At 33.3% G+C, this 25765-nt stretch overlaps 3 protein-coding genes across 4 annotated transcripts in view; all 3 read right to left on the bottom strand.

The window, feature by feature from the left end:
- Positions 5443-7479, bottom strand: LOC105158115 (protein O-linked-mannose beta-1,4-N-acetylglucosaminyltransferase 2-like). Its single transcript, XM_011074752.1, has 2 exons — positions 7419-7479; positions 5443-6593 (listed from the first exon to the last, which is right to left on the bottom strand). Exons 1-2 carry the CDS (start codon positions 7477-7479, stop codon positions 5443-5445), a joined length of 1212 nt encoding a protein of 403 aa, XP_011073054.1.
- Positions 13289-18481, bottom strand: LOC105158023 (pre-mRNA-splicing factor SPF27 homolog). Of its 2 annotated transcripts, none has more exons than XR_002286688.1 (7): positions 18172-18481; positions 17343-17518; positions 16732-16815; positions 14439-14508; positions 14187-14320; positions 13926-14091; positions 13289-13772 (listed from the first exon to the last, which is right to left on the bottom strand). XR_002286688.1 is itself a non-coding variant. In XM_011074625.2 (7 exons), the coding sequence occupies exons 1-6, from the start codon at positions 18409-18411 to the stop codon at positions 14034-14036; spliced, it is 762 nt and encodes a 253-aa protein (XP_011072927.1). In that variant the 5' UTR covers positions 18412-18480; the 3' UTR covers positions 13289-13772; position 14033. The 2 variants fall into 2 exon arrangements, 1 of the variants encoding a protein (XP_011072927.1); XM_011074625.2 differs by having other exon boundaries at positions 14033-14091; positions 18172-18480.
- The window catches only part of LOC105158024 (probable serine/threonine-protein kinase DDB_G0291350), a 23112-nt gene continuing 20048 nt past the window's right edge, over positions 22702-25765 (bottom strand). Inside the window, exons 7-9 of the mRNA XM_011074626.2 lie at positions 25353-25477; positions 23017-23258; positions 22702-22942 (exon numbers count right to left, since the gene is read on the bottom strand). Of these exons, the coding sequence (XP_011072928.1) occupies positions 23033-23258; positions 25353-25477 (351 nt within the window). The 3' untranslated portion in view covers positions 22702-22942; positions 23017-23032. The remainder of the gene's footprint in view (positions 22943-23016; positions 23259-25352; positions 25478-25765) is intronic.

A 25765-nucleotide genomic window follows, 5' to 3' on the forward strand; every position in this document is an offset into this window, starting at 1 on the left:
TGTTGCAAGTTGTTTTTATTACATTTATTTATTGTAGAATTGCTTATAACACACATACTCTCAACAACTCTCAGATTTTTTTGTATATACACTTGATCAGGTAGATTGATTTCCGTCAACTGCTAATCTCTTGAGTTGGTTGATTAGGTAACAACGACTAATTTTAGCCTTTTGTATTAATTAAATTAAATATGATTTACTTATTTTAGTTTTATGATTTTTTTATCTTATATGTTATCTATTCTTAATTAGTGTAATGTAATATTTATAAATTTATAGGTCGAATTATATAATTATATATATACGTGTAAATATGCGATATATATCATTATGTTACGACAACTGAGGAGATGAATGCATGATAAGAACCTCCCGAGGAGGACAAGTCTTATACCGGAGTTTGAGGATGTGGTTAAGACTTTCATAGAATGGGTCAAGTGTCAGCGTGGACATATGGATGGAGACAAAATTAGGTGCCCTTGTCGAAAGTATAAAAACACAAAGTTCATAACACCCGACAATAAATATCACTTGTGTATACGAGGGTTTATGCCAGAATATTATAATTGGACTTCGCATGACGAGGATAGGGTGCAGGAGTACTTTGATGTTGCGACTGCCCCTCCAGTGCTGAAGGAGCAAACCCCAGCTGCTTATGAGGAGGGTAATTATTCACACTAGGATGATGAATAACAGATGGATTGGGCGTAAAGGATGGTTTTTGGTGCAGCCAAGCCGAGTTATTTTTTTTCTTCTCATGATGGTACGGGGTCCTGTCTTATTGATGCATGTCCTAATTCATATTATTATGACAGTGGGGCAGATCGTTTTTACGATGTAGTGCATGCTGGCGACCAACCATTGGAATGGTTGCACCCAATCTCAATTGGTATTTGTTGTTAAGTTAGTGAATATCAAGACGGACGGCTGTATTTTTGAGCGATCATATGATCGAATATCGCAGTGGACTAGCAAAATATTGCCCCTCGGTCACACCCTACTGAAAGATTATTACAGTACAAAGAAGTTGATAAAGGATTTGGATTTACTCATTGAGAAGATTGATGCGTGTAAGAATGACTGCATGTTGTACTGGAAGGACGATATCAATTTGGAATAATGCAAGTTTTGTGAAGACATTAGGTACCAGCTGACGCGGGAGTGAGACCATTGTGAGGACGACATTTTTCTTACAATGGTGATCCATGGCCCTTCTAATTCGAAGCATCTGATCGATGTGTATTTGGAACCTTTGATCGAAGAGCTGTTGCAGTTGTGGCATGTGGGTGTTCGAAAGTACGACAATGCCATGAACAAGGCATATATTTTACGGGCGGCATTGATGTGGACTGTGAATGACCTACCTGCCTGTGGGATGGCGTTTGGGTGAGGTACTGCCAGTATTATGGGTTGTCCAGTTGTATGGATGACACACGGGTATTCTATCTGTAGCATGGTAGGAATGCGTGCTACTTTGACTGCCACAAAAAGTTTCTCCTTGAGAACCATCCCCACCGAAGGAAAAAAAACGCCTTCACAAAGAACAGTTTGGAATATAAGGTTGCACGTTTGAGGCAAACAGGACAGTAGATCAGTGATTGGGTTGCAAACATCAGTCCTGCAGTTAAACAATTGTTGACACTCCCTTCCGGCTATCGTAGCGACCACAAGTGGACAAAGAAACACAGCTTTTGTAATTTTTAAAAACATTTTTGTTATTATTATAATTTTTATAATTTTTTTCACGTTTTCTGTAACTTTATAAAATTTTAATACATTTTTATAATTTTAAAAAATTCAAATAATTTTTTTTAATTTTAAAAATATTTAAAAGTTTTTTGTAATTTTAAAATTTTTTATCATTTTCTATAATTTTTAATATTTTTCATAATTCTTTTTAAATTTTTGTAAATTTCGTTTTTAAAAAATATGTAAAAAGAATTATGTTATGTAATTTCTGCAATTATAAATTTCTGTAATGTTTGAAATTTTTTCAATTATTAAAAAAATAGGCTTTAATGTAATTTTAGAAAAAAATGGAACCTTGATGCAATTTTTAGGAAAAACTTGGACTTGCATCCAATTTTTAGAAAAAAATTGGACCTGAATGTAACATTTAGGAAAATTGTGCATTTTAGGAAAAAATAAACCTTGTAATTTTAGGAAAACCATTTTTTCAATTATTAAAAAAATAGGCTTTAATGTAATTTTAGAAAAAAATTGAACCTTGATGCAATTTTTAGGAAAAACTTGGACTTGAATCCAATTTTTAGAAAAAAATTGGACCTGAATGTAACATTTAGGAAAATTGTGCATTTTAGGAAAAAATAAGGACCTGAATGTAACATTTAGGAAAATTGTGCATTTTAGGAAAAAATAAACCTTGTAATTTTAGGAAAACCTTGGATCTTAATGCAATTTTTAGAAAAATATTAAACCTGAATGCAATTTTTAGGAAAATTTGGAACTGAATGCAATTTTTAGGAAAATTATGTATTTTAGGAGAACATGGACCTTAATGTAATTTTAGAAAAAAATTGGACCTTAATGTAATTTTAGAAAAAAATTGGACCTTAATGCAAGTTTTAGAAAAAAATTGGACCGTAATAAAATTTTTAGGAAAATTATGCATATTAGAAATTTAAAATTATGCAATTTTAGATAACCATGGAATTTAATGAAATTTTTAGGAACTTTCATTAAAATTTAAAATTTTTGGACTTTAAAATCTATATTTTTAGGAATATTTTTGTGACTTTAAAATTTAATACAAATTTCAGGTAATTTTGGACAATCGATGATTATTTTAATATTTTTTTTATAAATTTTAGATCTATGACTATCGATGCTCCGCCTCCTTTAGGATGAGGTCGCGTTTAGGGTCGTGGTCGTGCACGCGGTTGTGGCTCTCCCAATTCTCCTCCCGTTGTTGGTGTGTATGCACCCAGCACTCCCACCACGGGTAGCGAGGCTTGAGAAATGGATACAGAGGGTGGATCCCACTTAGGCCGATCCTCCAGTGCCCGAAGCTCCAACTGATATCTTGGTACCTGACGGCTATGATGACGAACCCACGTTCGAAGGGGGTGTTGATTTAGATTTAGGTTAGGATCTTTATTTGTATAAATATAATCTTTAAATAATATTTTATTTTTGTAATTAAATTACTTTAATTTTCTTGTTATATTATATGTTTTTTTGTATGATATTGCACATTTAAGAAATTAAAACTACCTAGATATAACAAAAAATCAATAATATATTTTTATAAAAATAAATATTAAAATAAATTAAATACAATTAAATATTATAAAAAAATTTGTCATTACTTTTGTAACGACTTTTGGAATAAGAGTTGCTGTCGCAGAATCATGAAGCCATTACAAAGACAACTGTAAAAGATAGTATTAATTTTGAAAAAAACCATCCAAGAAGTTTTACTAAAGCATAAAAAATAGTAACAAATGAAGACGCAAAACTAAAATCAACATACACAAATGGAGCTACAAAGAGCTGTCGCAAAGAGAAGTACAGAACTCATTACAATAATCATTACAACATAATGTAAAGCAGTTACAAAAAATATTCCAACAACAGATCCAACATCCAAGCACAATCATATCTAAAAAAGTATTACATAGGCCATTCCAATAATAATTAAATAAAATTTGATTTTGCTGTTCCAAAAATAGGTCTAAATGTATTTTCTACCAGTATCAAATATTTTATAACCCCCAAAAACGTTGCTGTAGGGTGTGCTGTTACAAAAACCGTTACAACCATCAAAAGTTGTTCCAAGTTAATAACTTGGCTGTTATTACAAAATATATATATATATATATATATATATATATATATTTTTGTAGTGAACTCTTCATCGTGTAAAAGGAAAGAAGAGGACAAATGAAAAAGAGTTCTTCATTATCGAAATTGCATGGCAATATCTTTGATTAATATTTATTTTAATGCATTCCTTTAGTATAATACCTGGCAGCACAAGTTAATAAAATTATAAATTTAGGAAAAAAATAATAAAATTAGAGAAATTACTATTAATAGAGAAATTAAAAGGCAGAATAAATACTAAACTTATCAGGTAATTATTGACATTACCATTGATGTGTGATACATTCATGTAAATATGGGCAATTTTGAAACCTACTTACATCAATAAGTTTTGATCCACAATTCTGATCACTTTCACTAATTAAAAGTATAATTTGATGGGGGTAGCAGCTCCTTGGCAAATAAAAGGATAGAAATGCCCTTCAAATTCCAGGAAAATTACATAGAGGACAAGATCCGCATGTAAACCCGTGAGTTGGGCTGCTCGACCTGACCCGTATAGAATACCCGACTGATAAGCCGTTGGATCATTTGACACATATACATCCAGATCCTGTCATGTAGAGCCATTCCGTACGGTATGACAAACTATAAATATCGCCAATCATAAGCATTTATGCTAAGTGCAATTAATGTTATTTCGACCTTATTAGCTCTTTTAGTTCGAATTTGACCCCACTTTCTAACTTAACATCGGAGAGCCTTAGCTGGGGGCATCCCAATAAACCTAACATGTTTTCTATTCTCAGGATCCACTTACAGGAAGTTTGAAAAGGGATTTAGCAACCCGACCATTAGAAGATCCAAGATCACGACCCGACCTGTATCATAATTATTGGGAGAAATGTGAATGTAGAAAGAGAATTATCCGTGCTAGTGTAGCATTTAGATAATACTTTGAATTATTTTTGTATTTTTTCTGCAGATCTATTATTTATATTAATACAAACTTCTTATATTTTAGTAATTTTGTATTTGAATGACGATGGTAGTTAAGTTTTGATAAAATTTGACTTATATATCTTTGTTATTACATAAAAATTGAAAAGTTATTTAAATTTCCTAACAGACAATCATTACATGATTTTCTCTATGAGATAATTAGATTCTCTTTTATAAGCACTAATAATTTTACAAAAAATAAATTATTATATTATTAATGATTATATACTTTTATATATATATATATATATTAATCTGTATTTTTCTTGCTATCTGTATATAGTATTAAAAAATTATAGTTTATATATCCAAAATTATATCAGTTATAGTATCTTATATATACAAAATATTATATATCAAATATTACAGCTACGTATAAAATATCATCGCTATATGATAATAAAATATAACTAATAAACAATTCGGATATGTAAATGTATACAAAATTTAATTTATTTAATTATGGATAAGTGTATAATAATTTTATTTAATTATTCAAAAGACTTTTAGTTTTTAAATAAGTTAATAAGTAGCATACTTGAAAAGCAAATAGTTATTGTTATTATATATGATCAATGTGAGACTATTGAGTGGTACACTCACACACACAGAGAGACAAAAGGGGAAGTTCTTCATACCAATCTCAAAGAAAGCTTAATTTCGGACAAGCTGTAAGGCGTTTAAAAGGGTGTCCTTAAATCTAGCAAGATCAATATTTACGTCTTGATTATCCATATATATAGATCGAAAACGAAGATACCCTCTGCTTCTAACTGCACCAGGATCTCTGTACACTTCACTATCAGCTGGATATTTCCCAAACAAAGAGCTCTCATTCACACTCACCTTGTACCCTAAGTACCTCAATGTCATTTCTTTTGTCGGAAATTCGTAGTAACGTTTGGCCGATGACTCCAACCCCAAGGGTATGATCTGGATCAGGACTGCATTGTCAGGAAGGAAAACCATGTTGGTAAGCCCAGCTCCATGCACTCCCACCATCACGTCCAAAGAGTTGACAAATTTTGCAACTATGCCCATGTTGCATGGAATATCTCCCACCACAACATCAAATCCCAAGTTCTTGCCCAGTTTAGCTACTTCTCCTTCATTCTTGAAAACCCGAGTGTTTTTTCGGGAAATGATAAGCATCCGAGGCCTAGTACTTCTTAACCTGTCGTTTATCGATGTTCTCTCTAAGGAGTATGTGGTTTGCAGGAACTGTCTGAAGTGCTTGATTGAATAGTATGGGAATTGGGAAGGATTAAGACTAAGCTCTTCATCATGGGCTTTCAGTCCAATTGTCGTTCTTGCAAAGCATAGAACTTGGTCTCTTTTGTCAATGTTTATGACATCATGTTTCGAAAGTCTTTCTAGTATTGGTTTGAACTTGGAAATCCAGGAACGATGGCTGTCAGTTACAAGAAAGAGCAGCGTTTGATTGAACGGTCGGGCGGTCAAGTAGAGTGGAATGAGCAAGTCACTGAAGTCATGGTAAGGGTTGCCGGAGAATCCACCGGTGGAGAATAGAACAGCCGGGATGCTGAACTTTCGAATGCAATCTGGAAGTTTTGCGGCCACCTGAAATTTCATGGTCCAATTCCGGACACGCTGCATTGCAGAAACATCTGCTTTCCGAGGATAAGGCATTAAGGTCCAAGAATGGAGGCCCCTCTCTGAGCTTGAGGCTATGAAGATGGTGGATGATTTGCCATGGATTCTTATGTCACCATTGATCACAACTACATCTGATCTTGAATTGCTGAAATTGTATATTGGCTTCTTAACAATCTCATCATGGGAATCTGGTCATAACGATATATAGAGATTACTATGGGATAGATTTTGGACCAAAAACCATTTATCAATCAAAAGGACTTAAATGCATTTTTTAAAGTATTGTAGGTACAGTCATTTTCTATTTTAGTCGTGTAAGTTATATGAGTTGTAAAATAGTTTTAATTTCGCGATTTTAGGACAAAATTGATTGGAATTTTTAAAGTTGGCTGGAAAGTAACATCATAGTCCCGGCCAACTTTGTCAAAGATCGCAAAATTAAAAAGGTGAAGGATCATTTTGTACTTCTAGGAAATTACAGAAATAAACTGTTGCACGACCTAATTACAGAATTAAAAATTCAATTAAACCTAATTAAGACTGTAAAATTCGAGCGAATGAAATCCGAATGATATAATAGGTTTCATTATCATTTAAAAGTGTTATAATCACATACAAGATTACAATTATATGAGAAACTAGGGTTTTGTTGCAACTTTGACCATTTAATTATAGGTGTTTGGCGTTCTAGTTCGGTAAAAAATGAAATTTGAGATTTAGTTTGTAGTTTTGTCAATATCGTGATTTAAGAACATATTTGGTAGAAATTTACATATTGGTTGGAAAACCACAAGTGTAAGTCACGTTTGTCCTCAAATTTAATGCAGTGCAGTACTTGTACGTACTAATTTTCAACAGATTTAGAACTTTTCAAAAAAAATGTCCTAAAAGTCAAATTGTGAAATCTATTAAATAATGAACCAAATTGTAAGTTTTAGTTTTTATAGGATTAAAACGTGTATATACTACTAATAATTACAGGATCGAAATTGCGACAAACTCGAGAAACTTACATGCTTGATGTGATTGGTTGATATTCCCAAGGCTGATCAACAGTTTGAGTCCAGAAGCCATGGATTCTTCCAAATTCACTATGCAAATTATCATAATGTATGTTATTTGACTTGAATATTAATTGTTGATGTGCTAAACCAAATGTGAAATACATATTTCTATGAATGTCATCTGGCCTACCAATACCTGCAAATGAAGTTATTATACGTCAATATTTCTTCATTTGTTAAGTTTTATACGGGAGAATTGCAATTTTAGTCCCATATGTATGGAAGATGACAATTTTAATTTTTATTGAAATACATTTTGGTAATCTTGTTTTATAATTTTAAATATTTTACACGTTGAGGACCTAAATGGTTGGAATTTACTAAAATGGCAGGAGAAGTTTGACCAGCATAATTGGGTGCACTTTTTCTGCCACTTTTATCTTTAATGTATGAAAATTTTGAAGTTACAGCACAAATTTGTCAAAATGAATTCTTTCGAAACTAATTGTCACCCTCTCATGCTTACAGGACTAAAATTGTAATTCTTTTTTTATTTTGTATAGAACAAAAAGCATGGGTGAAATTCCAATTTTAGGTCTGTAATTTTGGAATGATTCCAAAATTTCGGGTTTAATGCAATCTACCTCAATGTAATATTGCAAATGAACAAATTACCCCTATATGATAAAATATAGCAATTTATCCCCCTATGGTTTTTAAAAGAAAACAATTTACCTTCCGATCTAAGGAGGTAAATTGCTTCATTCTAAGATCAGGAGGTAACTTGCTTCATTTTGAAAAATACATGGGGATAAATTGTTGCATTTTTAAAAACACCGGGAGATAAATTACTATTCTTTTTTTCATAGAGAATAATTTGCTCATTTACAATATCACAAGGAGATTTCTTGCACGTTTCTCTCAAAATTTCGATAAGATCATACATAATAAAGATAAAGCTTTGATAATTTATTGTTATTAGAATATAAATGAAAGTACACACTTACGAATAGGGAGGTTGAAAATACTGTAAAGGCTGAACGTCATGAGGAAGCAAAAAATTGATGCTATTCCTCCAAGTTTCTTCAGCTCATATTGACTGAAACTTCTGGAAAATATCGATTTGTAAGACATAATTCTCTCCGCTGCCAGAAAAAGAACATATATGAATTATTTGCAACTACTAAAATATATTGGTTTGTGAAACTCAATTGGGAGTGGGATTTAGAGTTATTTATTCAATTGTTTGTGAACCATTCTAAGATAATTTATAGCACTCGATCCCTGTAATAATTAATGTAATTATGTGTCGAGTTTACTCAAAATTTCTAGCTTATGGTATTTTTTTATTGTGTTTTATTAACTGTAATAAATGTGTATCATTTGTTGTAATGGATTATATCATGGTTATAAAGCACGCAAAATACATGCGTTAAGTGGATTTTCTATTGGGGTTCTAGGTGTGCCTTTTATTTCATATGATATACATATATTATGTATATAAAGATTATGTTGTTAATTTTATTGAAGGATAAAATTTATATACATGGGTGTGTGTAGGTAAAGTGGAATAGAAGATACAACAAGAACTGTTACGTTCTAGAATCTTTCATTGATCACATAGCAAGCACTTAAATTATTAGAATATCGTCGGTATTTTTTTAATCCTTTTTTGTATTTTATTTATTTTCAAATGGTTAAGTTTTTGACTAACACATGCAGCCCGTTACTAATTAAGATTATGCAAGAATTGTGATCCAAGTCTTGAGGATTTATTATATAATTATGATTATAATCATAATCTAATCCTGAAAAGTAAATGTTCCCTAAAAGAGTTGGATTATATGCTATACATATTGATTGCTTCCTTCATGATTTTGATAATTGATAGTGATACCATAAAAAAATATAGGCCGAATGAAGGGGCGGCCCAGGAACAACTAACCCAAGTGGTTGCGATGCTTTCCACCAAGGGAGGAGGGCGACACATGCCCAGTATCTCTACTACATGGTCCGAAGAGAATGTGCAAACCACCTCCCTTGGAGGCAGGGATCCGCCTTATCCATAAGAATCTGGATACCTATCTGTGAAGACAGATCACATTAAGAAGGGAGGCCAACAACTCTCCTAGTTCGTTGGAGGAAGGGGTGAAGTATCAACTATAAATAGGCCATTCATTCCATTATGAGAGATAAAGTCTGTTTCACATTCGGACTCCCAAGCTTTAGCAGTCAAGCATAATTACTTTCATTTTAATACTGGTGGAAGCAAAGAGTTGCTCGTTTAAATAAGCCCAACTCGAGATTTTTAGGCCTAGTTTTTCACAAGCTTTTGAAAGGGACCTGCAAAAAATATATTAGTTTGATGCTCAAGTTAGCATATGGTGATAGAAATAAGATTTAAAATAAAAATGCGTAATATAGAGCGGTAATTTAGTGTTGGAAGTGCTTTGAGAAATAGTGTTTCTAAGTGCGCAATTTAATAAAACATTACCCCTTACCAAGGGAAGAAAAACCCTTTTAATAGCCCTTGTCCCTGCCAGCTAGAAGAGTCCAACCGCCTTGGGACTTGGGGGAGTGTATATCAGGGGGATCTTCTTAATCTCCTCCTCAGATTCTTATTCGTTGAGGGCCAATATCTTTGGATAGGATTCCTTCTTGGATAAGCTCACTTGCTTTCTTGGAGAGAACAACTATAGTGAACCAATCCTTCTCCTTAGATCTTCGGTTTCTCTTCGTGGAAGGAGGGGGTGGGGGTGATCTTGGAACCCACCATCCTTACTCCATATTATGACTTAACTTCATAAGATTTATAATGACCACATCAAAGAAGCTGACATCTCTTGCCAAGCCAAGATACAATATGGATGTGACTGTCGTAGTTCCTCAAGTCAACAAATTAAATCCTGTACTAGAAAAGTCGAGGAGTACATGTCATACCGACCAAGCCTCAAAGTCTTCTGTATAATGACTTCTCGTAAGTCAGTTCAATTAGTTTGACAACTATTGTCAACCACTCACTAAAGTTACATAAACGTCTTGCATCTGTTGCCGATAAAACGCAACACTCATGTAGTTAATGCAACTTTTAGTGCAAACCTCAAAGAACACTTAATGTTTGATCTCGAGGTCCTTGACTTGGAACATTTAAGACGTAATCCTCAAAAGTTGGTTTTATAGGTTTCATCCAATGTACAACCCAACTACATAGGTTGTACGCTTGGTCTGTGGACTTTGTTGTGATATTATTATAGTAAAGCAAAATAATATAAACAGTAAGCACAACTAACACATTGTCGATGATTTCTTTCTTTATGCATATTTAATTCAATATTACATTAAAAAAGAATTATAAGAGCGTCAATCTAATTGGTTTTCTGATCACATATTCTAACAGTATCCTCTAGTTTTAGGAGTAAATTTCGTACTATTGGAGTCGAGGGGTTAAGTCATTTCGATCATGCCGTTTGGGCTTCCATATGATGACTCTTTGCGAGTCAGTTCAGTTGGCTTGATGGGTCTATGTTATTCAACTACTAATAATATATAGACGTCACACGTGTGTCGTCCATAAAGATGACATCCATTATATGGATACATTACTTAGTATAGGTCTCTATAGAACCCTCGATGCCCATTCTCGGGGTTTTCAACTTCAAAAATTCAAACCAACTGTTGATAGTTGGTTTTATGGTCACCATCATATGTGTGACCTAACTTCATTGGTTATAACAGTTTGTGGGCTTTGTCCATAATATGTATATAATGCAACATACAATAAACACGACAAAAAAAGCCAATGAACTTTACTAAATTCACTTTATTAGCACTAAATTGAATAAGATCCTCTACCATGGATGATAGGATCCAACCCATTGGCTTGGGAAGGGGCTTCAAGGCCAAACGAAAATTCTGAAGCCCGAAGCTCTTCTGAGGAGAGATCTACTACTCTAATGAGGTGCTAGTAGGCCTTCAACCACCAGGGCGAGGGAACTGAATGTTGCCGCAAACCATCTATGGTTAATAGGGAGCCTAGCCTAGAAAGGCCCAGGAAGGAGCTTGGATGGCACGCGGCCCAAGAGAAGGAGGAACACAGAACCAGATCCCTGGGAAGGGTCTATGGAACAAATAGGCTCGAGTGGACCTAGGAAGGTTTGCGGAAAGCCCAAGAAGGGGCCTGACCCACTTGGATGTCAAAAATATACTTTATTCGATACAAAGTTTTTTTATTAGAAGATCTGCTATGATAATGAAAAAAATTTCTGCATATACGCCCAAATCGATAATACCACATTAAGAAGCCCATTTACTTTGCAATTTAGATAAAAATGGAATTGTGATGTTGGGATCTTGGATAGAAGCGGGTGATATTTGAGTGGGTAAATTAAAGCTCCAAATGGTGAAAGAATCACCGTATGCCCCCGAAGATAGATTGTTACAAGCCATACTTGGCAATCAGGTATCTACTTCAAAAGAAACTTATTTAAAACTATGGTATCCGATTTTTTCTGAATTCTTTCTTAAAGAGGAACCTCATGTAAACACCATGGAATAAGGTTTGATATGGATCCTATTCCATTCCAAAAATGAAAAGTTCGACACAATTGGGATTGTTTTTAAAAAATTGAATGCAGTTACTAATTCATGATCTGGCATGTACAGAATGAACAACTGGAGGGATGATAGTTGCCTAGCATGGAGCATATCCAAGGATTTAGGAAGATTATTGGAGCCATATGTAGGTGACCTGAAAATCCTCCTCAAAACTACTAGAGGCTATCTCTTGTCCCTGGGGAACTGAGCAGAAAGTAAAAACTATAAAGGGGAGCTTACCCCCCTGGGTGAAAGATAACACTTTTCTCAACACTCATACGGACTAAAAATGCAAACCACTCTTACACTAAATTTCCTATCAGACATTACGCTTTTATAGCTTTAGTCCTTATTTTGTCATTATTTACTGAGTTAAGCATTAAAGTGTTAATGTATTTTTTGCAAATCTCCTTCCAAAGACTTGTGAAAAAGCTAGGCCCAAAAATCCAAATTAAATGTGCCCAAACGAGCAACATTTTACTCGCATTACGTATATTATTGAATTGATTGAATATTATACACTGACATTTTGTTCCAATCATACCATACATGAATAAAAAAGTTATATAACACACAATAGTCACACTTCAAATGTTTCAAATTACATTTAAGCCGCCAATGATGTATTAGCCTAGTGGTTCAGGTTGAGAAACAAGTTTGATGCTATGAGTTTAAGTCCCACTGGATATGTGAGAATTTATATAACTTTTTGTGAGCTATTGTAGTTTGTTTGTTGTTTTTAGCCTTATTAATATATTGGTTGAATTGATATATTAATCAATTTATCGAAATGTTGATGTAATCATATAATTATTACTTCAAAAAAAAAAAAATCACCTTATAGCCTCTTACTAATTTTTTTTTTTTACTTTATGGGATAACTAATTTAATTAATTCTCATTTGTTTTTTAAACTGTTTACTTTTTAAAGTAATTGTTTCACACGACAATTCCTTTAATTAATTTTCATTTATTTTAACTAATTTTAACATAACAAACAACCACAAGGGCATTTATGATTCAATAAGTATACTATATCTCAATATAATATAAAAAATAATTAATATGAATAAATATGAACGAAAAGTCATTAACAAGAGTAAATACATGTAATGTGAAAAATAATTAATAGAAAATAATAAGTATAATATTTTACATTTTTATTCCTAAAAATAATAAAAATTACAGAGTTAATTTGGTTGAATAAAAAAAAATAAAAAAATTCACATAGAAATAATTATAAATTTTAAGCTAAGGTTTATGTAAATGTAATTAGTATATTTATAATTAGATCAAATCTTAGAAAGTTTGAAAACAACCCACTCTAAAGAGTACAATTAGATTGTTCATGTAAACTTGACCAAATCCATGTGCATTCCGTAACGCTAACCAACTCATATTGTGAATGGCAGATGGTTCGTTTCCTTCCTCTTATCTTGTTGTCTTTAATCTGACACGTTGATACCACTCGATCCTATGCATGACTTTCAACGAAATAGTTATCTTTGGAGATCTTACAAACAAGACGACAAATTATGTCTTAAGCAGATCTAAATACTACTCAAAATGGCAGAACTAAAAGAGAGGCTTCAACTGAGGCCAAAACAAAACGTAATGCATGAAAATTCCCAACGGAGGATCAACAGAATATCAAACTCTTCCTCGTGTTGCTGGGGACTTGTAAACAAAATGGCAGCACAGTTGATGCAGCAGTGGAGATCAACGACATAGCAACTTCAATCTGCATAATGACTAAGCGGTCTTCTTGGACCTGCGGTCATTGCACATAATTGAATACGAAAACAAAAACAGATTTGCAATAACTGAATGCATCACAAGTAAATGTTTATATAGCTACATGCAACAACAAACATCACAAAATGTACATTAAAAATCTCTAAGCATTCAACTGCCATACTAACACCTTCCATCCTTTTGAGCAACTCCTGCTCCATTATATTCATCCATTGATTCACTACTAGAATGCAATCATCCAAGAAGACAAAAGCAGCCAAGATACATCATTCAAACCTCAATTTTCAGCCTGTGCAGAGGGCCCATTCTCAATACGTGCCTCCAAATTCCAGCCCCTAATTAAAACAATGTCGAACTTGTAAACAAGCAACATATAAGGGAAACCTAGACGATGATAAGTAAATGTAGTTTGAATTCAGGTTTCAGTTACCTTCTAGCAGCTTCGCTTTTGAGTTCTTCAATTCGGCTTTCAATTTCCGCACATGCAGTTTGGATTTCAATGTTTTTCAGACAGAGTTCCCTCCACTGGGTAGACAAAGCATTGAGCTCATAGGCCGTGTGTTGCTGAACATTCATAGCAGCAGCAGAAGATATGCAAAATACAAAGTCAATGTTGCTTTCCTGATGTTTCCTTTCCAGTAGAGTGAGGTGAGGACATAAAAGGCAGGTTTCATCTGATTACCTGGTGATACTTCCTCTCTCGATTTACAGCTTCAATCTTTCCATTCAGCTCCAGAACTTGTGATTGCATTCTGAAAAGGAAGCCAAAAATCAGTAACATAAGAATAGAACTGCAGGTAAAGTACCAAACTGACCAATATTGTTAGAACATGCAGAGGAAGTCACAAAAATATTTCAGAAACATGAAGCATGCAAAAGTACATTAGAGGTCTAACTTATAGGATATAAAAAGTCGAAACAGTTTGCATTTACACCATATAGAAAGTGGAAACAGGATGAACTCCATATGTTTGGTGTACAGGTATACACCTCGGCTCCTTTGTTTTATCAAACGTCAGAGACCTCATTAACAAAGGATGGGTAGCTTAAAAGCACAAGTCGGAAAATTTTCCGTAGAAATCACATTTGACAGATGAACATTTTCAAAGAGTTCCAACCAGCCAAATCAACTCTAGCAATTCATCAACAGACACACTCATCAGGCAGACTTAACCTATAATTGAAGAGGCCAAACTAGTTCTAACCAGCCAATTAACTCCGGTAAATTATCATGCTAAAACCCTCAAAACTTTCTCCAAATAGTTAAACTTTATATCATCAAATTTGGACTACGACATCACTTTCAGAGTGTAAAGCAAACTAGCAATAAATGACTGTCTCTTAATTAAGAAAATTGTTAATAAAGTTTTGTCATTAGAGGTAAAATACCATAATAAACAACATAGCAAATCGACCTGCTCCAACTATTTCCTTTTAACAATTCTGATTTTTGTATTGCAGGTACTTGTATGACACCAATTCTACTACATGATTGGGGCGAGCTATTGAATTAGTCGACATCCAATGGTGGTTAACAGAAGCTTTGTAAACAAAAAAATGAAGTAATGATTATCTTTCATCTTGACCAAAGTTAACTTAAATCTCAGTTCAACTACAATATCATCTTGCATGATGTTAGATGAATTAATTTTTTATGCCTACCATCTTTCCATACTGTTCTTCTAAATTCATCGAACAATTTACTATGGAGCTTCTGGAACTCGGAACTTCTTGATGCTGGGGTTGATAAACTAACTTATGAAGTCTTAGCTGCGACTGTTTGGCATCTCATTTCATCTCATCTAAATGGAATAAGTAATGTGAAAGTAATTTGATTTAGATAGACACAATCTTAACTATGTTTTTAGATATGAGATAAAGTACAATAATAATAGTTGATGTAATGTATAAAAGAGATGTTACTTAAGAGAAAAAAATGATTAGAACAAATGTAATAAGCTTTCCTTAAGTTGTAAAATGTGTTTGAAATATGTTATAAGAAAGAGTATAAAAACAAACATTATAGAGTATTTCATGAGATTCTATGAATAATATTTTACAAGCAATCGCACCCTTCAAAGGTTTAGTTGTTTATGTAAGATCCTTTTTGTCTCACGTAATGCAGTTCCAGCACCAAGTTTTACTGCTACAATCTGCTTAGAAAATATATATTTCCTTAGGACATTTGGGGAATCCAAAGCAGATTATAGCGTAAGTTACATACTATTTATCAATAACCTCAAATTGATATGTCGATAGAATGTTCATCTGATAAATTTTGTTTCAGACGCTTATGGCTTCTGTTATCACATGGTATTAAAGTAAGATTACACTGGTCATATATTTCTTTTCAGTATCAGACTTGTGGAGTAGAAACTACACTCTGGAGTTACGTCTAAGAGAAGATGAATGATAACCCTCTTTATCCAAGAACCCAACTGGTTTTCCTGCCCCTTGCTGACCTTTAGCTCTGCATGGGGTTGATCATCTAGTAGTTCTACTATCCTGGTCTTTAGTACCATATCCATGGAAACATGGCTGTCAAGCTCCAAACCCCTGGATCTAATACCTTTAGGGAGAGATCTAGGATGCCCATGTACTAGTTTCTTACTCAATTAAAGTTTCTCCAGTTTGACATAAAGACACACACGTATGCACTATAATGACCATTTGCATGTACATTCTTTTGTTGTACGTATCTAAATATTCTGATGTCTTGCCATGAATACTCCATAGATATGAGCAATTCTGGTTTTATGTGATGAAAATCATGGCACTTAAATGTCATGTAACCATCTTCCAATATGGCATTTTGTACTGGGAACCAACCGATTATAATAATATCTAATAAGAACTGTAAAAACAGGAAACAAAAAAAAAATGAATACATGAACAAGACTGCAATTAATGAGCGCTGCATGTATGCTAAAAGAATTTTCTCTAGGGCTATCAAATGTATCTTGTCAGAAACACACCTTGATAGAAATGCCTCCAGCTGTTGATTATACAACTTCCAAACTTCAGGGCCATGCTTTGACATCAAGTCTAGATTCTCAAGCCTAGAACAAAAATCATAAAGCTATGAGCCTGTAAATACAAAATTTTAGGGGAACAAAATCTAAATCAAGGTGGATTGTGGAAAGGCAGATACAAAAGAGTGTACTGTCAAGGACTTTCAATTGTCTGAATATATGCGAAGGGGTATCTGCTGAAATAGAAGCGAATGTGTTGTTTTGTTTATACCAAGATTTTCGCAGAATATATTACAAAGTTTCTACCGTCAACTTAGTATTTTTCATTGTGAGCCCTTTATTAAAATAATATGAAACTCTTTCCACCCACATAAATTTATTACAATCTTTAAACATGTTTACAGAATCACCTAAATTGTTTGCCAATTTTTCAAATGGCATGACAAACTGTAATAAAAATTGAAAAAGGAAAACAAAGGCAATTGTATGATAAAAGCTGGATTCTGTTAAGCAAGTTCAACAATGGAAATTGATGAGTACTGATGAAATACCAGAAAATCTCAATTCACCATATTTAGAACAAAATTAGTTTCATTACAATCACAAGTCTGTACCTGATTACTTGATGCTGCAACAGACGCTGGGCTCTCTGCAGTGCCTGCCTCCATGCAGTCTCATCATTCCGTTTGTTTACAGGCGGCACTTCAAGTCCATATCTGGATGTATCCATCTGCACTGGAGGCTTCCCAGCTCTGACTCTCTCATATTCCCTAGCAAGCATTGGATGACCCTGAAACATAAATATCATAAGCCAGTGCCTGTAAAATCTCTCTCTCTCTCTCCCTCCCTCCCCCCCCCCCCCCCCCCCCCCCCCCCCCCCCCCCCCCCCCCCCCCTCTCTCTCTCTCTCTCAGACACACACTCCGAATCATGAAAGTGAAAATATTAAAGGGGCCATATAATCGCAAGAAATTTTTGGAACAGGAAAAAAAATCTCTAAGCATTCTGCGGCAAAGAGTGTGCTGCTCTAATCTGAATGAAGACAGACAGACACAAAAAAAGAAAAGAAGGATTTCTGAATATAGAGCTGACGAATAGAACAGGGGCTGTTAGAAACACAAGTATTTCTCTCAAACTCACTGCTCTCAGCTTGGAACTATATGCAATGTCACTACTTCTCAAGAAGTCGATTAATAGAAAGTTCATTTTTTCAGTATATAAACATTCTCAGGATGTCCAATTGTCAAACAAGTAAATAAGTAATTCACGAAACGGCTACAAAGCCTAGTTCAATCCAACTCAAAAACTCATTCCCGGTTCATACAACTGACGCAATTCCGTAATAAATCAAAGTCCAAACCCTAACAAATTCACTATATCGTTCACTTCTTTAAGCTCTAGTAAAATCTCCGATAAACATCAAATATTGCACGAAATTGCGCACCTCAAACTTGAATTTGGGGAGAGGAGGAAGGTCTTTGAGGAAGTCGGAGGGTTTCTTGGAGCTACGTCGCATCTCTTCTTCCACTAACCGGTCCACTTCTTCTTTAACTTTCGGATCGCCATAGTCATCATCAATGTAAGGCAGAGCGTCGATCATTTCAGCCGGCGCCGCCGCAGTCGACTCCGGCGGCGCCTCTAGCATTAGTATCTCCAGGTTGCCTCCATTTGGGGTTGCCATCATTTGAATCCGCGGCTTCTAACGCTTCGGATGGTGGGAATTCGTGGTATATAGTTTGAGTAAAGAAGGCTTATTAAATTTGTGAATAATTAGGGTGAATTATAACTTTTGCCCTCATCACTTCCCCCCCAACATTAGGGGCATAATTGGTTTGTTTTCATTTCAATTTTCAATTTTAAGTGGGAAGTCTGCACTATCATTGGTTTCATTTTTAATTTGTTTTGGTATGTTATGTGAAAATACAGAGAAAAAAAAAATATAAATAAGTATGTGTTAGAGATAGTGTGTAAGTCTGGATTTATTTTTGGAGATAATATAAATTAAATATGATATGTTTGATGTTGTTTAGTGGGAGACAAAAACTACTTTTCATTGTCAAATCATGTCTCTTTTATATATATTTATATATATGTATGAGTATGTATATAATTTTTTTAGTTGTAGGATCTTTAATTAGTGTAGACTTATTTCGACCAAAAACAAATGAAGCACTGTTTCAAAATAGTACCAAAACTTCCAAAATAAATTAAGGCAAACATTGTCCATATTTTGGCCCAAAAAATGAAACCAAATACTATGGTGTGTTTTTTAATTTTATAGAGATTTTTCTTGCGAAAATTAAACTATACTTAAATTAGTTAATTAAATTGATATTCATCTTATTTGTGATGTCAAATTGATGAATAGGAGTGTTTGTAAAAAATTTGAAAAAATACTTTAATTTAAGAAAAAAAAAAAGTACGTTTGAGATGTTTGGATATTAGTTTGTGTTTTCGAAATTGCTACAAAAAAAATTTTAAATCAAAGTTAGAAACACCTCCTTTTCTAGCTACTTTGGTTTTTTCATAAATAAATTCAATTTTTTTTAACCTCATTCTAATAATTTTAATTTAAATTTACCCTTCTCTTTTTAAAAGAAACATATATAATTTATGTTAGAGTTTTCAAATAATTTGAATAATGTGGCACTAATAAAAATTATACTTTTACATATTTTAAATTTTTTTAGTTTTTATATTTTATTTTCTATACTATATTATATTATAATATTATAAAAAATTATAAATTAGTTACGATGATAAATTAATACAAAAAGAATAATTACAGTACTTAGTGGGAGCATTTTTTAATTCAATTTTTTAATAATATAAATAATAAATATTTATAAAAAATTAAATATGGCATATACTAATTGAAATAAACTTTATTATATTTCTAAAAAATTAATTATTATTAACAAAAGACAAGTACAAATATTAAACGAAACTAGCTTTTCTTTTACTTATGGGAGAAAAGGTCTTTAATTATTTAAATTTATTTTGGAAGTGATTTTTTCTCTAATACTACACAATTTAGTTTTTATCTACTTTTTATTATTTTTTTTTAACAAACACTACCTACTTTTAATTCTGGCATAAAATTTCACTTTTTTTTTTTTTTTTTTATAAAAATCACTTCTCTAAAAGCAAAAATTTCTGCAAATACTCGCATATTTTTATTGGATGAAAATGGTAGTTTTATTGTTAGTAGGATTAACTCAAAAATATATATATTTTACTTAAATAAAATTGATATTTATATTTTGCATTAATTTAAAATTGTTAATGATACCATGTGAAAGCATTATGAAAAAGATATGTTATTAATTCATAAAATTAATGATTGAAAAAAAATAGATTTAAATGCACTTTGCCCCCTAAACAAATTGACATGTTGCATACACCCCCTCAAACTATTTTTTATAACATTTGTCCCTTAGAGTTTCACTCCTTTTTGGTGTTTCATTTGTCCCTTAAGAGTTTTACTTATATGCCTCTTCTGTTTTCTTTTGATAGTGAAAATTGCTAGTGGAATTAAACACATATAAGTATAAAAAAAAAGAAAATAATAAAATCTAAAACATAGGTCATTTGCAAAGTCTTGGCTCAAGTTTTTGAAGTCAATTCAGTTCATATGAGTGGGAGTTTTTGCAACTGTGATTTACTTTCAGAAAAGGGAAAATTGCATATTATCCCATGTGTTATAAAAAAATTGCTAAATACTTATGTGTTAATTAAATAGTCAAAAAAGACTTCGTATAATTATAATCCTTGCAAAAAAGATTCTCTCCGTAAAAAAAATGAAGAGTGGCCTATATGCGCTGGACATTCGAATGGGATAACTTTTTGATGCATTTTCAGTATTTATCCTCTTGGAATAGACAAAATTACCCCTATCAATATTGTTTTTGGTTAATTCTTTATATTTTATTGAAAAAAAGTATGATAAATACTAAAAAAAAAAATAGTATTCATCAATATTTACATGTAAAAATTATTATTACATCAAATTAAATTACTATACATATTTTGCATATGAAAACATCAAATTTTGAAGATTATTTAATATTATTTATAAGTTTTTAAATCACATCAGTATTCACCTAATCTCTAGTATCATGGACTGTTGCTAGACGGTCACCTACAGTCATGAGCCATTTCTGGTTATTGATTAATGAGAACTAATTAATTATATTAGTCACACATGTCCAAATCTAGCTGAAAGTGAACCTAAAGACTCACGCTCTAAAAATTGAAACATGATGAATTAATTTCAAATTAATTTCGGAATGAAGAGATTAGTTTGATTAGATTAAATTAATTTCTTGGAGACTAAAATGATTGTATCATTTATATAAATTTTCGTGGGCTATATTTTCTCAAAGATTAATTAATTGGACTAATTAATTTTGGGTTTGGCCTTTTAAATTAATTGAATTAACTTGGTTTAATTTATAAATTAGGTTTATAAATTAAAAGAGAGAGTGAGCTTATGTTTTTTAATTGGATTAAAAGACATGGACCTTAAATTGATGGACTTATAATTAAATTTGATTTAATATAGGTTCATTGGACATGGCCTTAATCTATTAAAACCTGGTCCGTTTAAATCCAAGCACATGCACAGATTTTGACCATTAGGTCAAGAAGAAGCTTGAAAGATGAGGTGACCGAGTGGGGCTCTCGAAGAGTCCTTAACCCGACCACAAAGAGGTTGTGAAAAGTGAGTTTGTATAAGCTAGGTTTTTCCTAATATGTTTACACTAGATCATAACACATGTCCACTCTCATTCCCTCTCACAATTGACATGCATACTCTCTCTCTCTCTCTCTACTCTCTCCTTTTTGTTCTTCTTGATTTCTTGAATTAAAGAAGGAACGAAAAGGAATCAACATCGTAATTTGATAATGCATATTTTGATTTTCACTTTCCCGCTTTTTGTCTTGCTAACACGAAAAAGAAGCAATCATCAATGATTGTAGGGGACTTCTTTGGAGGATTTCATAGTTGAAATCTTGAGGGAAACGACGTGGGTAAAGCTTTGTTTATTTTAATAGTGCCTATCAATTTTCTTCTCAATTCTTGGCCTTTATAATTTTATTTATTGCACACCAGACGGCCGGGATAAATCAAAAGCACACTATTTGATCAAGTTGTATGTTATTTAGATCATTTGATTTTGATTTTTCTTGCTTCCGCCATGCCTCCCAGACCGATGCTCTGCCTACACCCCTGACCTTGATGGTTTCTCTACAGGATTCTTTAAGACAGCTTGACCAGTGGTAGGAAGAAAAGTTACAGAGGCTATTCGTGAGTTCTTTATCAATGGGAAGCTATTGTAACAAGTGAACACCACTCTTTTGGCACAGGTGCCTAAGGTTGACCTTCCTCAAGGAGTTAGACAGTACAAACCCATTGCCTGTTGTAACATCCTCCAGAAGGTGACAGTCAACCCAATGAAGGGCATTCTTGATCAACTTTTGGATAACTCACAGAATGAATTTGCCCCTGGTAGGAGAATTAGTGACAATATTCTCCAAGCTCAATAACTCTTTGGTAGATATAATTCGGGCCACCTTCCAGCCAGATGTGTTCTTTAGGATCTCAAGAAAACTTATGACTCTGTGGAGTAGGACTTCCTTACTGCTACTCTTAGATTTATATTAAAAAAAACCAATCTTCATTCTTATTCGTATTTTTAAGGCCTAGACATTATTTGGCTTTTAGATCGAACACCCGATCGAGTAGTTCGGATAGGTTTCTCCTACCCAAACCTGACAAAAACTTAAAAAACTAGGTCTTCAATACAAAACAAGTTTAAAAGATCCGATAAAAAACCCAAACCCGGTCCGGTCAGATAGAAACTCAAACTACCCAAACCAAAAGCCCACCCCACCTGCAGTCCTATCTAGTGCACATTGATTATTGGTTGGTGCATGTATTTGCACATGGAAAACACACAAAACAACTAGGTTCATTTTTGTATCTATAATTCTGGATCTATAACCAATAATCATTTGGAGATTTAGACTTTTACATTGCTGATAACAATAACCAACATAAGTTAAAAGAAACTCCAATACATTGCTGTACCATAAACGGACGAGTCCTAAATCTTTTACCAGCACATTATATGATATTTATAACGACTCCATACAACTCCTATCCCATGTCACTTCAAAGCAATACCTCAGTAACTCTATCACCTGACACACTGAAATACAAAAATCCATCAACATTCAAGTTGTAAATTTTGTGATCAACTTATCGACATGAATTATGATATACCTTAAGTTTGATTCCTTCAATTAGAAAACTTTGTGATCAACTTATCAACATGAATAATGATATCATCAATGCGAGGCCGAACTGCAGCTTGCGGCTGCAGCATCCATGTTACAAACTGGTGAAGTGCATCTGGATAAGGAGGATTAGGTCCGCTCGGCCACTTTATTTGGGCATTTACAATAGCCAGCTGTAAGCTCCCGCCAGATTCCCCAAGTGCATATTCAAATGGAGATTCACCATACCTATGAAAAGAATCCAATATGAATCAAGATTTACAAACACCAAGTAAAGGGCAGTTGTAATGGACAAACACAAACATAATGTCTTTTGATGCTTTGCATGATTCAAAAACCAATTATATACATTCAGGAGGAAAATGACTCAGTCGATAACTGGAATGAATCAAACCAGTGACCACCACCTCATCTGGTTATTGCTGCTCATAGAAATGAGGCACTTCAAGGTAGAAATGACCATGTTTAAGAAACAAGGCGTCATATGTTCAGACAGAAATTTAAAAACCTGTTGCAGTTGCACACATAGATTTCCTATTACCATGTATTGGCATAAAGAGAAGGCAATAAGTTAAGCAGGTATTATAAATCACCAAAAACAATGAGAAAAGCGGAAGATATCGTTTACTGACCATACCAGGCAACAGAACTTTAGCTGATATTGAGTATAGCTGGGTACCAAGACCTGATATTTCTTATGATGGATCTAAATAATTGCCTATGCTATTAGGAAAGTATCAGACCTGACTATATTTGTTTCTATCTGGGTTTAGCATTTCTCAAAAACAAATAGAGTGTGAGTCTCAATAACACCTGTAGGAATTCTTAATTAGATATACAGTTGTATGTATCCAAGTATAATTTCTTTCTTCAAAGGTTCACTCTCTTCTTGACAATAAATATACATATAAAATTGTTTCACGCTCTCGCCTTAAGCTCAAAATATGCATAATATTATAAATTCTTCTGCCAAGATCTAGTTTCGGCTCTCCAATTCAATTTCTGAAATCAGTCAGTAACACCTCAAACATAAAGTAAAAAAAAACTCCCAGCATCAGAACTTCCTAAAGGGTGAGCATTAAGTCAATAAACATAGAGGTTTAATACATATTAAAAACACAAACAAATTCAAGTAAGCCTCAACCGCTACCTTTTCTAGATGGTCTTAATAAATCTCTTTCTCCAGCACATTAAATTAAGGCCATATAATGAAAGCTCAAATCATTCTAATGAACATATTTTTATGTGATTTTGGGACCTCTTCATGTCCATGCCATCTCGATAAAGACTTCTGCTGTTTATGACAGTGAAAGCTACCTCAATCAACTGGTTAACATACTTAACTTATTCCACCACTCCACAACACTCAAAATCCTTAATCCAAATTAAATAATTCTATACAGTCACAGTGCGATATCATGGTAGAATAAAGTATCCTATGTTATAGGATTTCTTAGGTCACTAAGTGCACCCAACTGTATACTTCCGCATGATATACCAGTAATACCTCTCTTTTCCTTGTATATCTGAGATTAAGCACCAAACGTTCTATATCATAAGAATATGTAAACCTTTAGTGTGATGTCATGGTAGAATATTTCCTATGAAAAGAAAAGTATAATTTCAATCACTTTCTCCCCAAATAACCTAGGGGCAGGGGGTGTGGGGTAGGGGGAGCTTCCAAAGTTCCAAACTTACTCTGTTATTGGATTTATCTGAAAGTGTTTCCTTTAGCAATAATATCACATAATGATTTAGTCAAATCTAGTTTGTTAACATCAACAATGTAAAACACATTAAAAGAAAGCAATAAGAAAAAGGCTTGCATAATCCAGTGTAGTTATTCCATCATTGTTGGCTTCTTTCCATGTTAATATGAAGCATATGACCAAAGAAATTTATTCTACTTCATCATATTGAAATTGAAGGGAATTTAAATAATTAATATGTTGCTTATGTACTACAGGATAAATATATTGGGACAGACAGAATTAACCTAGACACAAAGACAGAGAGCATATGTTGCCAACTGGGAATCCTTCCTAAATATACGTTGACACAGTTGAAGAAACCTTAGTATATGCCTTTCTGAATAAATTATATGAAGATCTTCCTCCATCTCCTATAGCAAACTTTACAATTACAAATAGCCTTTATAGTTGATCCCCCAGGTACAGACATTAACTTAATCCATTATAATCATAATACTACAATTACAAATAATAACAATAATTTCATTCCATGAGCTCAGAAATTAAGATCAGATAAAAAAATCCCCAGGAATAAGAAAGTAAGACCCTCAAGAGGGAAAATAGTTCTTACATAATTGCAAACAAAGTGCAGCCTAACGACCAGATATCAGTTCTCTCATCGAGGTCAGCATGGCTTGGGCAATCCCATAGTTCTGGTGCTCGGAAAGGAGCAGAACAGTGTTCAGAAGCCCATTCCTACATATTCAACATCTAGAGATTAAACAATAAATATTTTAGAATAATGCACAATAACTGGTCTGAAATGTAAACCTAGCACATTAAGATGGCACAAACTATAACTTAAAAAGGGTCTGTTATAGCTTTCATAAACAATAAACAAAATGTGGCTATGTCTAACAGAAATTGAAGGATAGCATAGTCGATCAGTGTTTGATGAACCGGACCAGATTGGTGACTGACCACTGAATCACATCCTAGTTCAGGCAAACTCTAAAAGCCTGTCTGTTGCAGGAAACAGTTTTA

This window comes from Sesamum indicum, linkage group LG3 (assembly GCF_000512975.1).
Source record: "Sesamum indicum cultivar Zhongzhi No. 13 linkage group LG3, S_indicum_v1.0, whole genome shotgun sequence".
Lineage (NCBI taxonomy): Eukaryota > Viridiplantae > Streptophyta > Magnoliopsida > Lamiales > Pedaliaceae > Sesamum > Sesamum indicum.

What these genes read in the sequence shown, in the direction of transcription:
- LOC105158115 (XM_011074752.1), bottom strand. Translation starts at nt 7,479, where the DNA reads ATGGCTTCTGGACTCAAACTGTTGATCAGCCTTGGGAATATCAACCAA. An exon ending in CAACCAATCACATCAAGCAT is followed by an intron (nt 6,594 to 7,418) that starts GTAAGTTTCTCG and finishes CGTTATGACCAG; the next exon opens with ATTCCCATGATGAGATTGTT.
- LOC105158023 (XM_011074625.2), bottom strand. Translation starts at nt 18,411, where the DNA reads ATGATGGCAACCCCAAATGGAGGCAACCTGGAGATACTAATGCTAGAG. An exon ending in CTGGAGGCATTTCTATCAAG is followed by an intron (nt 14,509 to 16,731) that starts GTGTGTTTCTGA and finishes CTTCCTTTTCAG; the next exon opens with AATGCAATCACAAGTTCTGG. An exon ending in AAAAGCGAAGCTGCTAGAAG is followed by an intron (nt 14,092 to 14,186) that starts GTAACTGAAACC and finishes TGTTTTAATTAG; the next exon opens with GGGCTGGAATTTGGAGGCAC.